This window comes from Megascapheus bottae, chromosome 27, assembly GCF_031878675.1.
Source record: "Megascapheus bottae isolate mThoBot1 chromosome 27, mThoBot2.hap1, whole genome shotgun sequence".
Lineage (NCBI taxonomy): Eukaryota > Metazoa > Chordata > Mammalia > Rodentia > Geomyidae > Megascapheus > Megascapheus bottae.
In genome coordinates, this window is record NC_143535.1 from 9433252 (window position 1) to 9450019 (window position 16768).

Here is a 16768-nt window from a genome sequence, read left to right on the forward strand (position 1 = left end):
ACCTTTTGTGAGAATTTATAACAGGGCCATATTTTCTCTGGCCTCTCCAAGTTGATGAGACTTTTTAATCTATAGATCAGACTGACAGAGGAAGTAGAGAAGGAAAATAAATTCTGGTATAAGTTTATATTTTTAGTGTAGTGGTGGTTGGTTAGGTTTTAGCACAGTCTCTGGTCTTCTCATGGGCAGTGGCATTTGCTATGTTTTACCGAGAAAGAGTCTTTGAGACTTTTTCCTGCCTACTTTGATGACATGGTATTTTGGATCAAAAAGGGTTTGTTGGGGCAGTGGGGATTATTACCTGGGCCACAATCAGTGCTGCTGGAAAGCTGTAGTCAGCTACTTTTAAGGAGCTGTTCCTTGGTATTAGACATTTTGTGTTTTTACCTCATCTTTGAATTTGACAGTTTCTTTTTTTCTTGATTTTCATTTGTTAAGAGTTTTTACTTTTTTGCTGTAGCTTACCTGAAGAGAGAATATTGCTTTCATCTTAGAAGTAGGACTCCCTTGTTAAAAGAAAAAGTTGACAATGAATAAATGAATGAATGAATTCTTGAATGCCTTAATTGCAGTTATGTCTCAGAACTAACTTTGTTTGACATGCTGTGGTGCTGACTTGGAAATTTCTTGATATCAAATAAGATTAACCGATGTAAATATTTTGTGATCATCACTCCATTTGGTAAATGTCACGGATCTTTTATCCTATACAGTTGTTAAACAATGAGACAGTGTGTCTTCTGTCTTAGAAACTCTAGCTCTTTCCTGTTACTTCAATGTTTGACACTAACTTGCAGTATATTGGCTATTTTATGAGTTTCCGGGTCTAGATGCCCTATTAAATATGTTAGATACACACTTTATCTGAACATTAAAAATGCCTTGTGTCGACATCTTTTGGTGCCATTTCTCACCTACAAGTACAGGATTGCACATATTTTCTGCATATGTGGATAGATTTCAGTTAAAGAATTATTGAATAAATTGCCTCTGAGCAATTGCTTCAGGCCCTTAGAAGGCTGCAGAAACAAATAATTATGGTACAGTCTGTTGGGTGCTTCAGCAAGAAGATAGGGAATCTCAGGAGCAAATCCTTCTGCTGGTTATCAGGAAGGGTTCTGAGTGCCACTTCTGGGGCTTGAACCCAGAACCTGGGCTCTGTCCTCGATCCTCTCTTTGCTCAAGGCTAGCACTCTACCATTTGAACCACAGCACCGTTTCAAGTTTTTTCTGTGTATGTGGTACCAAGAAATCAAACCCAGGGCTTTATATATACTAGGCAAGCACTTTACCACATGCCTATGTTCCTATCGTGACTTCAGTCTCTCCATTACGATTGCAATCATATAAATATTCTCTCCATTATTTCTGGTTGAATCAGAGATATCCGATATCTGGGCTAGATAATGTACCATTGTGTGTGTGTGTGTGTGTGTGTGTGTGTGTGCGCGCGCGCGCGCGCACACGGCGTGCGCATGTGCCTTTCTTGGAGCTGACCTTGGGGCCTGGGTATTATCCCTGAGCTTCTTTTGCTCAAATCTAGCACTCTACCACTTGAACCGTAGCCTCAGGTTCAGCTTTTTTGATAGTTAATTGGAGAAAGAAGTCTCACAGACTTCCTTTCCTGGGCTGGCTTCAAACCTTGAATCTCAAATCTCAGCCTCTTGAATAGTTTAGGATTACAGGTGTGGGACACTGCTACCTCACTTATAGATAGCATAGCATAGCTTAATGGTGTTCCCTACCTGAGCTGCCTTCTTTCTTATGAAGTGAAGGAAAAGGAGTGCCTCTTCACAGATATTAATTACCACACTCAGTTTATTGAACGTGTATTGTGTGCCAGAAAATTCACAGACTGTCTTCTTTCCCTCCCCAAAGTTCTGTGAGGTAGGTATGATTTATGCTTTCTGCCCTGTGAGGAAGCTGAGCTGTTAGGAACCCACCATTCAAAGCAAAACAGACAAAAAACCAGGGATGGGAAGAAAGCCCAGAGATGTCTACTCGAAGCCTGCAGCTTTTCTATTGAAAGTACCCTTAGTTAAACCAATACCCTAGAATTTGGACACTGTTTCGGGACAGGAAAATACGCTTGCAAAAATAGGTAGCATGTGTTGAGAGTAGTGGAGGGTAAGATCTGACCCAAGGAATGGGTGCTGTAACCTTTGTATTACTGTGCATTGACTTAAAGGGTGAGCAGGAAGAGGGTGATGAGGCAGGAGGAGCCCGTGGAGCACTGGGATAGCAGAATGACATGCACACTGGCAGGCTGTTTCTCTTGGGAGTGTTGAAAGGAAGAGTGGACAAAGTAAATAATACTTGACATTATAGGACATTTAGAAATTGAGAGTAGTCTATAAAATTGCAAAGTCATGGGCAAATATCTCTTTAAGGTCAAAGATTAGCAGGTAAAAACACCTCAGAAAAGGAAGTGATTGACTTTGCTTCTAGTAGCATTTCAAGGACTCAGAACTTGGTGTCCATGAGTATTTTTGTCTGATGGTGTCTCTGAGGAGTACATGCCTTGGCAAAGGTTTTGTAGGGCCCTTAAAGGAAAATCCCTGAGATAGGACAGCAGGTCTATTCAGGGATACCACTCTGCAGCTTAGCTTGTGCATGTGTTTTATCCATGTCTTTCTGATCATAGGACAGGAAATTTTATAAGGTGAAGGTAAGTGCCTTTGTTAGAAGGCTTGCTATTTCCTCTTCTTTCCCCAGTGGAGTGGAGGGGAAAGGCCCGGGAGGTGTCCTGAGGCCTGCTTAGCATTGACTCAACATGAGGCAGAACTGTTCTTTTGTTAATCATTTCTGTGGAACCTTGCTGGCATTTCTGTCTTGGTGGTTCAAATTTGACATTTATCAGGATGATTTATTATAATTTAGTTCCTGTACCTTTATAAAATTACAGGTCTCTGAAAAGGTTCCCCTTCGTTCAACCTGTGGGACAGTCAACATTCCTTCTCTTTTTAGCTTATTTTAAAAGTCCCCCTTAGCTCATCTGAGTGAAAGGAACTGAGGTACTTTCCATAGAGAGGGAGATGGGTGAGTCACTCCCCTGCAGATTCTGCTGCCAGGTTGCTCTCACTCTGCACCAGTTCAGTGCTTAGCTTGTCATTCAGATGTGCTTTTTTCTGCAGTGTTCAGCTTTGATGCTTTGTGAGCATCAGCATTGAGTAACTCCCTGGATAGAGATAAAAGTTTATATCCCCTTCCTCCCCACCCTCCCCAACCCTCCCCAACCCCCCCACCCCCGCCCCAAGGCGGTGTCTCACCAAGTAGGGAAGAACATTAGTCAACAGAATCTACTCCTAGTGTCCTCTTTGCCCTTATTTTTAAGACTGTGGCCACTTGAACTTTCTTCACTCTTGGCTTATTCTCAGGTTTTTTTGCTCCATTCTCCAGGGAAGGAGTAGTCTGTTACGAAATGTTTACAGCAATTTGATTTCGGAACCCCCCAGTACATAAAAATGACTGAGTTTACCAACTTAATACTTTTGGTACATCATATCTAGGTGAAAACACACATCAAATAGCAAGTTGTGACTGTGATAAATGCTAGAAACTGAAGAGCTTCTTTGAAAAAGCAATCTATATTTGCAAATATCAGAGACGAAAGATTGTTTTCTGAGGGAGGCTGTGCATCTGTGATGCCCAATATAGAGGTTACTCCCTTTCTCTCTGCTCATTGTTGCTTTTTCTTCACAGGTTCAGATTTCCAAAATTCTGTTAAGAAAAAAGGCCTGCCAGAGCTTGATAGCATGACATCCATCCACACAACGGGTCAGGAGAGGGTTGTGGAAAGCTTTCCTTTCCAGAATCTTGATTCTAACTAAAAGGATCAGTTTAGGAAATATATTGTTAAGTATTAGTTATTCACAGCAGACATATACTTCTGTTTAGTAACTAAAACCTTCTGTTTTTATGTAGACTACTAACATAGAATGAAAGATTAAAAGTGTCTCTAATAAACATGTCCTTGGACAGTGCCTCTGCTCCTAACAGCCTCAGTCACTGTATTTAAACAGGAAGCAGTGAACTTTCCCTAAGGTGGCACACAATTGATTGTGTACCCTTCCTACTTAAGGTACTCCCTTCCCTTTTACTTCTCCCCCAAGTATTTCTAGAATTAGGACTTTGGTTCCTGATCTTGTGCTGTGCAAGTTGCAAAAATACCAGTTGGTTGTTTTGCTTTTTTTCTCATGATGATTCCTCTGCCTCCTGAATGCCTTTTAAGCAATGTGAATTGTAGGAAATTGCTGTGGTGCAAGGAGGGTTTCATACAGTGATTAAACCCTCACATGTTACTCACCACCTGGAAGAACCTACCACCTGTCCAGAGGAGGCTAGTTCAGTTTTCAGATTTAAGAATTGTGAATTAAAGGATAAAAATGAGTGTGAGGGAAGCTTGTGTTTTCTGTCAGTTTGCTTCATTCTGAATCCCTCAGCCTTCTTAGCAGGGCCTCCATCTCTGAACATGAGCCTGAAAAATACAACTTTTGCTTTTTCTGAAGCTAGAAAGTAAGTAATCCCTGCAAGCAGATGAGAACAAAGTGGGAGAGACTGAGTAGCTCCAATGGAGTTTCATTTGTTAGTCTCATTTGGTCTGCAGAATTCTGAGAGTAGTTGCATTCAAGTGGCAGTTTGTTGTAGTTGTTGTTGCTTATTTTTGTTTATAGCTACATATGGTTCTATGTTATTAAGCTATTTAAATTATTTGGTGGTTTTGAGAAAGTATTATTCCTGTTCAGATATGGCACTTTGGGCAAGTTAGGGTAAAAATTTTGTCTTAGTCTATTTCTCATAACAAAATGCCTGGATCTGGGTGATTTATTAAGAGCAAATGTATTTTCGTAGTTCTGGAGACAAGCCACTTGCTAATTTGATGTCTATTTGGGGCTGCCCCCAAATTGTCCCCTGTACTAATGTCTTCATAGTAGAAGAGCAGAAGATAGAGTGATTTTTCTTTTTTCTTTTTTTTTTTTTTTGCCAGTCCTGGGCTTGAGCTCAGGGCCTGAGCACTGTCCTTGGGCTTTCTCAAGGTTAGAGCTCTGCCACTTGAGCCTCAGCACCACTTCCGGCTTTTTTCTATGTATGTGGTACCAAGGAATCGAACCTGGGCCTTCGTGCATGCTAGGCAAGCACTTTAACCACTAGGCCAAACTCCCAGCCCGATAGAGTAATTTTTCTACAGATAGGAAATATAACTAAACACTTAAAACTTGATTTCTCTCTAATGTATCTTAACTCTGACCTCTTCCTTCATCTTTTTTTTTTTTTTTGGCCAGTCCTGGGCTTTAAGCTCAGGGTCTGAGCACTGTCCTTGGATTTTTCTCAAGGTTAGAGCTCTACCACTTGAGTCTCAGCACCACTTCTGGCTTTTTCTAAGTTTGTGGTACCAAGGAATCGAACCCAGGTCTTCGTGCATGCTAGGCAAGCACTCTACCAGTAGGCCAAACTCCTGGCTCTCTTCATCTTTAGCTTCATCTTTTGTTTCCTGTGTGGCTGAGCATGAAAAGGCGGTAGGTAGACTTGAGGCTTTCTTCCTTCACTTGGGATATTGGATCTTCCATGTTAACTGAACAAAGGTCATAGAAAGTCAATACTGTAGGTGTTGAAGATATCCACTAATGTTTCCTCATCCCTTTTTTCTTCTTCAGGTACGGAACCCTGGTACTTCTATTTAATTAATGGACTTCTGAATTTCAATGTGGTCTTTGCTTTGGCTCTTCTGGTCTTACCACTGACGTCTCTTATGGAATACCTGTTACAGAGGTTTCATGGTAAGTAATTCAAAAGATGGTATTTGGCAAGGAGAAAGCCAAACTAGAAAGATATACCAGTACATGAACAATAATTATTCTCGATTTTCTTCCTACGGAAATGGTTGGCTCTGCTGTCTTTTTCAGTCTGTATTTGTAGGTTTTTGAACCTATCCAAAGATTTGGTTAGTTTTATATTTCTTCAAGAGAGGAAGTTATTATAATTTACACAGTCATCCAGGAAAACAAATACATTTATAAAATCTCAAAGTGACAAGTCTGTATGTGTCTTCAGTCTTATAAAGACCATGCTAGCAGCAAACATGCTTTGAGAAATTATTCTAACCAAGAATTTGAAGACAACCACATAGGAATTCCCTGAAATGGATAGTGAAATAGAGAGAGGCTGTGAATTTTCTAAGAAACACGAAGCTTCTCTGGGTGCCATTTGTTTGGTTTCTAGGGAAGGTTTAGTGTGTCATTTGTTTTACTTGCTCTGGTTCTGTATTGCACAGCTGCTGTTTTCTCAAGTTGTCGTGGCTCTGGTGCCTACTGTTTCTTATATGGAAGACAGATTTGAGCAGAAATTCATATGGGCTTTGGAAAGATTTAACTTCAGACTTGTTGATCTGATTTGGATGCCATATGATTGATTCCTCTCCAGTCCGCCCCCAATTCCGTTTTACTGTTCATGGTTCATAAGGGGTTTTCTGTGTTAAGTGTTAAAACATTAGATTCCTTTTGTTTTGTCTTAGGACTCTTGTTTTAACATAAGCATATTGCCATTACTCTAACAAAATTAAATCTGTAAAATCATCTACTACCCAGTTGAAAATCAGATTTTCTATAATGTGTGGAAAAGCAAGAATTAGGAGGATCTTGAGCTCCAGGCTAGACTTGGTGACATAATGAAACCCTATCTCAAATATACACTGAATCTGACATTACATTTTTTAAAGCTTTGTATAATGACACTTGTCTTATTTTTCTCCTAAAGATTTTTTTTTTTTTTTGCAGAGGGGGCGGTGTCATTGGGCTTGAACTTGGCCTGGGCGCTGTCCCCTAGCTCTGTGCAGCTCAGCTCAAGGCTATCATCCTACCCCTGGGCCTGGGTGCTGTCCCCTAGCTGTGCAGCTCAAGACTACTGTCCTACCCTTGAGTCAAGCCCCACTTCTCATTTTCTAGAGGTTAATTGGAGATAAGACTCTCAGGTCCTTTTGTGCCGAGCTGGCTTTGAACCTTTGATCCTCAGATCTCAGCCTCCTGAGTAGCTAGGGTTACAGGTGTGTGCTACTGCGACTGCCCGGCTCATCACAGTTAATTTTAGAGAACTTTAGTATTTAGTCTTTCTCCTAAAGATTTTTAAGCCAGATATTCATCCTACCTAGTGTCCTACATTTTAGACTCAGTGTTTCTCTCTTGAGGCAACTAACTCCACTATCCCTTGTACTTTTCTTTTTCTTTCCTCTTCCCCTCCTCTTTCCCTTCCTTCCCTCTTTCTCCCCCCCCCCCATTTTTTTGTTAGTTAATGCTGCTGGGTTTGAACTCAGCCTGTGCTAGACAATTACTGTACCTCTGGCCCTTTTTGCTTTATTTATTTTGCAAATTGGGTCTCGTGTTTACGACCAGGCTGGCCTAGCCCTCCGTCCTCCTATGTACATTTTTCATATTGTTTGTATGACAGGTGTGAACCATCACAGCTGACTTTTTTTTTTTTTGCCAGTCCTGGGCTTGAGCTCAGGGCCTGAGCACTGTCCTTGGATTTTCTCAAGGCTACAACTCTGCCACTTGAGCCTCAGCACCACTTCTGCCTTTTTGCTATGTATGTGGTATCGAGGAGTTGAACCCGGGTCTTCGTGCATGCTAGGCAAGCACTCTACCACTAGGCCAAACTCCCGGCCCCATCTGACTCTTATTTAGTTGAGGTATGGGGTTTCACAAAGTTTTAGCTAGGCTCTCTGTGTCTCTCTCTGTCTTGGTCTCCCTCGGTTTCTGTCTGTCTGTCAAAAGCTTTATTTTCATTTGGTCCAAGGCTTGGGAAGGGTTCCAGGGTGGTTCGTTAGGAAGGTGCCCAATAGCTAGAGGGAGAGGCTCTCGTGGAAACCCTGATGTCAAGAGATGCAGAGATGGTCCTCAAGGGCTGCTGGACGCTGGGGTCTTCTGGTTGTGCTTGAGGGTGAGACATTTGAAGAGATCCTCTCCCAGCCTCGCTGGAGGGGCTGCCAGCCTGTGGAAGTTGTTAGGTGGCCTGCCTGTCTTCTTGATGAGCTTCACCTCTTCATCCAGGAAGAGCTTCTCCAGGAAGCCACAGAGAGGGGGGTCTGTGTGAGCAGAACCGAAGGCATGAAGATCCAAAATGGCTTGGTTCCAGCTCTTCTCCAGGGCCAGGGCAGCTGCCAGGGCTTCCATGGTTTTACCCCACTCATCTTGAGAAGGTTTCTGCACATCCTAGAGCAGCTGCATGCTGGTCCTACATTTTCAGGGGATGGTGGGTACCCCTGTGCGTCTCCTCTGCCAGCTGGCTGAAGAAGTGGCCTATGCTGTTCAGAGCCAACATCATCGCCATCAAAATAGTAGCCCAAGGGGCCGGGAGTGTGGCCTAGTGGTTAAAGTGCTTGCCTAGCATGCACAAAGATCCGGGTTCGATTCCTCGGTACCACATACATTGAAAAAAGCTGGAAGTGGTTCTGAGGCTCAAGTGGTAGAGTGCTAAGCCTTGAGAAAGTCCAAGGACAGTGCTCAGGCCCCTGAGCCCAAGCCCAGGACTGGCAAAAAAAAAAAAAAAAATAGGAGCCTAGAGAGAGGTAGATGTAGGAGGCCCACAAATGCACATTGACCAGGAAGTGGAAGGCAGCTGCCACCTCAGCGTAATAGTTCTGATGAATCTGCAAGGTCACGGCTAGTTGTCAATACAGATCTAATCACGAAAACCGGTGTGGATTGGTCCTGGAAACAGAGACTGGTGAGAAGGGTCAGAGGTTCTGAGTGAAGCAGAGCTTCAAAGGCAGCTGGTGATGGAAAAGAGGAGTCCCTGGGTCAGTTTCGTCCAAAATGCCATTGAAAACAAGACACAGATCCATGGGACTGGCTTACGCTTCTTCTCCTTAGTATTTCTTAGGATTACTTTTTCTTGATAGTGCTGGACCATAATCTAACCCTGCAAACTGTAGCCATGGGGGATAGACACCAGGGGGCACTGTATATCCATCCTTTGCCAGCATTTTGCATGCACTTTTGTTTTCACCAAACATTGTAGGAGTTGCCTTCACTGTGGATTGTAGTTTTATCACTCAGTGCTCCTATACCTAACCATAGGAACTTTCCAGCAGGAGTTGGGTTTCACAGTTATTATATTCTTTTTATTCTTTTCTATCTTTGAAGCACATTTTGTTTCAAGATTTAGAATGGATAGGTATTAAGAAGAGAAAACTTAATTAGAAAACTTTATGAGCCAACTCCTTTTAAGTGTTCTTATATTTAACTTGAAAACAAATGGCTACTGGGTATGGGGAAGCATGCCTGTAATCTCAACAAGAGACTGAAATAGGAGGATCGTAAGCTCCAGGCTAGACATGGTGACATAATGAAATACTATCTCAAAAAACAAAACTTAATAAAATACCCTACCCCAACAAAAATATTCCTAAACTAAAACAGACTGATGTGTAGCTTGATGAAAAGGGTTGAAGAATCATTTTTTTTCTTTTGATCTCTATATAATTTGTATACAGTTCAAAAAAAGATTAATACTTAAACAGAACACAGGAATTAAGAACCAGGAAATGGGGGCCAGGAGTTTGGCCCAGGGATAGAGTGCTTGCCTAGCATGCATGAAGACCCTGGTTCAATACCTTGGAACCACATACATAGAAAAAAGCCAGAAATGGTGCTGTGGCTCAAGTGGCACAGCACTAGCCTGGAGGAAAAAGTCCAAGGACAGTGCTCAGGCCTGGGTTCAAGCCCCATGACTGGCAAAAAACAAAACAAAACAACAACAACAAAAAACTGGAATGAGTTTATTAGGTTTTTGGTTACCCTCAGTAATCTTTAGTCTCATGGAAGGACATTATAGGAAGAGAAGGCCTTCCCATTTCTTCTCTCTTCTTTACTAAGTTCTGTTAACCATTAAATCTGGCTTTCATTTATGTTCTGACCAAATCTAGTATTGTGCCTCCCTTTAAATTTGGATCTTTTGGGTGAACTCTTTTCTTTGTTACATTGAAACATGATTTGGAGTATCCTATAGCAGTCTCCAAGTTTAAGATGAAGAGAACATTGAAGTTAAGGATGTTGTTTTATTCTAATGTGATGAAAGATGGATATTTTTCTGTGTCTTGCAGTGCAGAATTTAGGCCATCCATATTGGCTTACCTTGGCTCCAATGTATATTTGGTTTATAATTTTCTTCATCCAGCCTCACAAAGAGGAGCGATTTCTTTTCCCTGTCTATCCACTTATATGTCTCTGTGGTGCTGTGGCTCTTTCTGCACTTCAGGTGAGTTTCAGGGAAAAGTGTATGTATTCATTCTGTTGTATTTACTGCAAAACTTGCTCACAAAGCTTAAAGGCAGATTACAATGTGTGTCCACCTGTGATATTTTTGCCCATAATGTTAAACCTAATTCAGATCATATTGTTAAATATCTATGTGTTACAGAGCTGTTTATCATACTTTATTAGCCGAGTTTTGTGTGGTAATTTATCTCTGCTATCAACAGTAATGTGATTGCTGGCAAAAATGCTTCTGTTTATTCACTAAGGTATTAGCTCTGTAGATTTTACTCAGTATCTAATGAAAGTGAAGTGTGCTGTTTTAAGTATCAAGAGCAATACAACCAGGCCTGGGTGGCTCTTGCTTGTAGTAGTGTGTACTTAAGAAGCTGAGATCTGAGGATTACAGTTCAAGCCAGTCTGGAGAGGAAAGTTTGTGAGACTTAATCTCCATTAAACTACCAAAAAAGCTGGAAGCGAAGCTGTGACTCAGGTGATAGAGTGCTAGCTTTTAGTAAAAAAGAAGCTGAGGGAGAGGGCTCAGGCTCTGAGTTCAAGCTCCAGGACTAGCATTAAAAAAATGGGAGGAATATAAGCATAATAAAACCAAAGTTTTGTCTGTAAGGAGTTCAAGGAAAGATCAGAAAGCAAATAGCTAAACTCAAGGCAGACAAACGCTTTACCTTATATTGAATGGTTTCATAGTATCATGTATTATAATAATGGATCTTAGGCAGGACATATGTTAACTTAATTTTACACATAAGACATTGAATTTTTGAAAGTTATTTACTCAGATATGAAAATCGATCACAGGCCGGGAGTTTGGCGTAGTGGTAGCGTGCTTGCCTAGCATGCACAAAGACATGGATTCAGTTCCTTGGTACCAAATACATAGAAAAAAGCTGGAAGTAGTGCTGAGGCTTAAGTGGTAGAGCACAAGCCTTGAGAAAGTCCAAAGTCAATGCTCAGGCCCTGAGCTCAAGCCCAGGCCTGCAAAAAAAATAAAATAAAAAAATAACAAAAATAGATTACAGTAATATGAGGTAATTTGTTATGTACCATATGTTAATAATTTCGTTCTCACTAATTGTTCTAGTAGAACTGTAATTTAGCCTATTTTATTTATTTATTTTTGTTTTTGCCAGTCTTGGGGCTTGTACTCGGGAGCACTGTCCTTTGCTTTCTCAAGGCTAGAGGTCTACCACTTGAACCACAATACTACTTCCAGCTTTTTCTATGTATATGATACTGATGAATCGAACCTAGGTCTTTGTGTATGTGAGGCAAGCACTCTACCACCAGGCCAAACTCCCGACTCTCACTTTATTTTTTTTTTAATTATTGTAAAAGTGATGTACATAGGAGTTACAGTTATATAAGTCAAGTAATGAGTACATTTCTTTGAACAGTGTTATCCTGACCTCATTTTCTCCCAGTTTTCTCCCTCTGACTCCCATCCCCAGTTATAGTGAGAAAAGTGAGACAGAGTAGTTAAGTAACTTGCCTGAGGTGACAGAACCAATAGGTGATGATAAAAGTACATTTTCAATTCCCCATAGGGACTACTTGATGGTGGCCTTGGGTGGTATCTGCTTTTCAGATACCAAATCAGAATAAAACTTGCTTAAAACTTTGAGGTTCCATTGGACAGCCATGGGGCAATTTTTTTAATCTTGGTTTAAAACCTGTCTGAGTTGATTCCCTTGCAGTTGATCTATGTTTTTATATTTCTGTGTATGGCCTAGACATCTTGGGACTCTTTCTTGCCCTCTGCTACCTCTCGATTATAAGGGAACAATTGGATGGATTTTGTTCTTAACATAATTATTGAGAAAAAATTCACAAACCGTATAGTTCTATATACTTGTTTAAAATGTATAATTGTTTTTTTTAGAATCTACACATATATGTATGCAACTATCATCGCACTTCATTTTGGGGGGGGTGGGTCATGGGGCTTGAACTCTGGACCCAGGTGCTGTCCCTGAGCTCTTCAGCTCAAAGCTACCATCCTACCCCTGAGCCAAGAACCACTTCCCGTTTTCTAGAGGTTAATTGGAAATAAGAGTCTCGGGTCCTTTTGTACCCCAGCTGGCTTTGAACCTTGATCCTCAGATTTCAGCCTCCTGAATAGCTAGGATTACAGTAGCTAGCTGGCTCATAGCAGTTAATTTTAGAGTACTTTAGTATTTAACTTAATATTACATCATTCATAATCTTATCTGTGTTCCCATGTCTGTCTCCATTATTTTAGTTAGCAGTATAATGTTTCTTCTACTTAGATTCCCAAGATGGGCTGAGGATATAATTCAGAGATAAGAGTTCAAACTTACCCTGAGTGCCCTGGGTTTAACCTCTAGCACTGCTGGTGTCTTGAGGTAGAGAAGGTAGCAGAGTTTATGCATATGTACATGTTTTATAATAATCATCTAGGTTGTTGAGTAGTTTTGATAATTACCAGTATTTTTTCTAGAAGTGTGTTTTTCGTTTCTTACTGTTTGGCCATAAGCCATTTTGTTGATACTACAAGCTTTGGTGAAACTTGTAGGTAGGGAACGTAAAGGTTAATACCCACATCAAAAAGTTAAAATAGCTTGTGTATTGAACAAAACTACTAAAAAGCATTTTTGTTGAAATATTAAACGAATAAGTTATTAGGACTTTAAAATAATCCTATGAAACTAGTAGAAGTTTATTCTTAGCAAGTTGGCTGATTGGCTGACCTCTAGACATCACAGGGAATTTGGTTTTGATCTTAGGATTTGGCCTGCTCAGAGCCTTCCTCACCTATTTTTCTACTGCATCTGGGGGGTATTGTGAGGGCTCATGATTATATGTATTCTGCAGAGTGTGCCCTCTCTTTTATCAATACAGTTGTCTCTCCTTCTAGAAATGCTACCACTTTGTATTTCAGCAATACCGCCTGGAGCACTACACCGTGACATCAAGTTGGTTGGCGCTAGGCATGGTCTTCCTGTTTGGTCTCCTGTCTTTCTCTCGCTCCGTGGCACTGTTCAGAGGTAGATGCAATGACCACTGACGAGGCATTTTGCTTCAGGGTTGCTTGTTGCAGGATTGTTTAACATTGAGAAGACTTTCCTAAAGAGAGAGCCTTCACAGTGGCTGGGGCATGACTTCTGAACCTCAGACTTAAGAAGGAGATTGACAATTCTTTTTTAGTATGATTTTTTTCCTCCAGCATTTTTCCCTCTTTGCTTTAAAGGGCTGCTGCTGAAGCTTAAACTTAGGTTGTGAATTGGGGCTCAAGTCTTCTGATTATATTTTTTTCTTATAATTATTATTTGAATCACAATAGTATGTGAAGATAGAAAGGTGGAAGGATACATAGAAGGGCAAAAAACAAGTTATATTTGGCAAAATAGCGTCTCTGCTGCAGCCATCTTCCTGACTTCTAGCAGGAAGAGCGGCTTCTTTCACACTCTTTAAATTTATGTGGCTCACAGCGGGACATGATGTGCATTGTAATTAGATGTCCAGAGCTCACCTTCCTCATCTTCAGCTTTCATCCACTGTTCTTTCTCCCAGGTTATCATGGGCCCCTTGATCTGTATCCAGAATTTTACCGAATTGCAACAGACCCAACCATCCACACTGTCCCAGAAGGCAGACCTGTGAATGTTTGTGTGGGAAAAGAATGGCATCGATTTCCCAGCAGCTTCTTTCTTCCAGAAAAGTACGTGGACCTTTAATTCCTGGAACTTAAAATGAAGAAATAAAAATAGCAGTTCTGTGTCATGGTCTTCTTAGTTTTTGTTTTGTACAGGAATTTCTGCAGAAAGTCACTGATCCACCTTCCCTCTCTGTTTGCTGAGGGTCTGCATTACATTTCATTAGACAGGTGCCACTTCTGGGTGTGCACACACACTGTCCCATAACTTCTGGTGTCTGGGCACTTCTGAAAATACTCAGAGGCCCTCCTCGTCTCCTGGTAACTCTCCTAAAAATTTATATTTGCAGCTCTATAGTTATTTGGTATGAATCCACTTAAAAGTCATTGAGAGGACCGGGAATGTGGCCTAGTGGTGGAGTGCTTGCCTAGCATGCATGAAGCCGTGGGTTTGATTCCTTGGTGCCACATACACAAAAAAAAGCCAGAAGTGGTGCTATGGCTCAAGTGGCAGAGCACTGTCCAAGGACAGTGTCCAGGCCCTGAGTTCAAGCCCCAGAACTGGAAAAAAAAAGTGTTTGAGAAGCTCTCTTAGAGTGTTTTCAGAAAATAATTATTTTTCGTACAATAACAAAAAGGCACTGGGGGAGATTAGGATGTCTGAAGCAGCTTCATTTACACTGTCTTGTTAGATGTGACAGCATACGCCCTGAAGTTTCTCATAGTTTTCTTAATTTGGTTCTATATTGATGAAGGGAAGTTACATGAGTACAGGTGTTAGCAACTTAGCCTGTGCTGATAGCTTGGGCTTAATAAAGATCCGGTATCAGGTGGGGGATGTAGCTCAGTGCCTAGGACGTACAGGTCCCAAATTTGGTCTCCAGCACTGCAAGAACAAAGGAAAAGAAAGAAAAAAATCCTGTATCAGTCATTAATGATTAAATCTTGTTTTTTAAGGACTTTGCCCTTGGTCTTTCACATTCGAAATAGTTTCCTAGGTGAACATCCTTTGGAGATTACTCAGAAACGTCTCTCTTCAGTATTTCTCTCTCAGCGCATTAAGCAGCTCACCTTACATTCAACCTTCCAGGATGCCTAATGAATTGCTTTGGTTTCACTAATTCCATTTAAGCATATACTAATTGGCAATAAAAGCTGACACTTTTCTTCTCTTGATAAAATGACCAAATCTGGTTGCAAAGTTTGTTTCTCAGACTTGGATGAAATGGATTGAGACTTGGTTGTCAGTTTCTCAAGGATTTTGGACTTGAGTTATGACCTATGCCTCTGCTCCCTGGCTGAAGTTTTAACAGCAGAAATATATGTATTTTACAAGTGAAATGTTTTTCACATGGTTTTTGTTTGCTTCAAGTCCATTTAGCAACATAATCCCCTGTGTTTTTCTTTTTCTCCTGGTTTTGACAGCTGGCAGCTCCAGTTCATTCCATCAGAGTTCAGAGGTCAACTACCAAAACCTTTTGCAGAGGGACCACTGGCCACAAAGATGATTCCTGCTGACATGAATGACCAGAACCTAGAAGAGCCATCCAGATATGTAAGGAGTACATTGTTTTGTTGCTTCTTTGAAAAGAATGCTGCTCCTAAAATCTTTCAGGATATTATTAGAGGAAAATGAAAATTTCTCCAAAAAGTAATTTCTTCCCTTTTTTTGGGGGGGGGAGTTTGAACTCACTTGCTGGGAAAACACTATGCTGCTCTGCCATGCCTCCAGATTGTTTTGCATTGAGATATATCTGGGTCCCACTTTTTGCCCAGGCACCTGCCTAGTCTTTGACATACCAGTATTAGTCTTCCCATTATAGTTGGGTTGACAGGCTCTCATTACCATACCCAGCTTCTTTCCACTGCGATGGAGGCCCTTGGACTTGGCTCTTGGGTTGGCAAGGATCATGATCCTCCCACATAGCTTAGGATGAGAGTGCTATGGGTGAGTAAAGAGAGATCTCTTCTGAACTTTCCTGCCCAAGCTGGGCTTGAACAGTGATCCTCCTGTTCTTAGCCTCCCAAGTAGCTAGGATTACCAGTATGAGCCACTGCACCAAGCATAAAGAGAATGAGGCATGTAACAACTTTTGTTTAGAGTGAACAGTATTTTTTTTTCCATTTTCAAATTTCTTCTTTCTGTGTTTTCTATATAAACTACAGTTTCAGTGTAGCTTCTCAACTTTTGGATGGGATAGAAAAATATTTATGGTAAAATCTAAACTATTCTGAAACATATTGAAACACATAAGGCTGCTTGGCCTAGTAAAATGCTTGGTAGGGAACTTTCAAGTCATCTGTTACCTTTGACCTAGCTCTTACTATGTTCTGGTTTTAGCATATGAAATAGTTAGACATACTATTTCCACAGTGAGTGCCATGGAACAATCATTGTCAGTGCCATGATCTCCTGCCTACTTGTCTTTACACATGCTGAGATCAGGCAAATTCTATTTTGACTCTTTTGAAAGATGGTACTTTCAACATTTGATGCCTATAAAATTTTGGTGGTTAACTTGGTAGTAAAACAAGTGAGTGAGTGGGGGTTGGGAGTTTGGCCTAGTGGTAGAGTGCTTGCCTAGCATGCACAAAGACCTGGGTTCGATTCCTCAGTACCACATACATAGCAAAAAGCCAGAAGTGGTGCTGAGGCTCAAGTGGTAGAGCCCTAGCTTTGAGAAAATCCAGGGACAGTGCTCAGGCCCTGAGCCCAAGCCCAGGACTGGCAAAAAAACAAAAACAAACAAACAAAAAAACCAAAAAACAAGTGAGAGGAGTGAAGATAATGTTCAAGTCTTTAAGCACATAGCAGTTCTTCCTTTAAGTGGTGGAAATATTTTTTTTTTCCTTAGCCATTTGATTTTGTTGTCTATACTGTGTAAGTATT

At 41.0% G+C, this 16768-nt stretch overlaps 1 protein-coding gene across 4 annotated transcripts in view; it reads left to right on the plus strand.

The window, feature by feature from the left end:
* The window catches only part of Alg9 (ALG9 alpha-1,2-mannosyltransferase), a 69566-nt gene that overhangs the window by 14682 nt on the left and 38116 nt on the right, over positions 1–16768 (plus strand). For 3 of the 4 annotated variants that reach the window (XR_016532811.1, XM_090319531.1, XM_090319530.1), the window contains exons 9-13: positions 5655–5777; positions 10097–10251; positions 13141–13270; positions 13797–13944; positions 15304–15433. Coding sequence is in view for 2 of the 4 variants with exons in the window: in XM_090319531.1 (XP_090175657.1) it covers positions 5655–5777; positions 10097–10251; positions 13141–13270; positions 13797–13944; positions 15304–15433 (686 nt within the window). In the remaining 2 variants the exon portion in view is untranslated. The remainder of the gene's footprint in view (positions 1–5654; positions 5778–10096; positions 10252–13140; positions 13271–13796; positions 13945–15303; positions 15434–16768) is intronic. The other variant, XR_016532813.1, reaches the window with a different exon arrangement.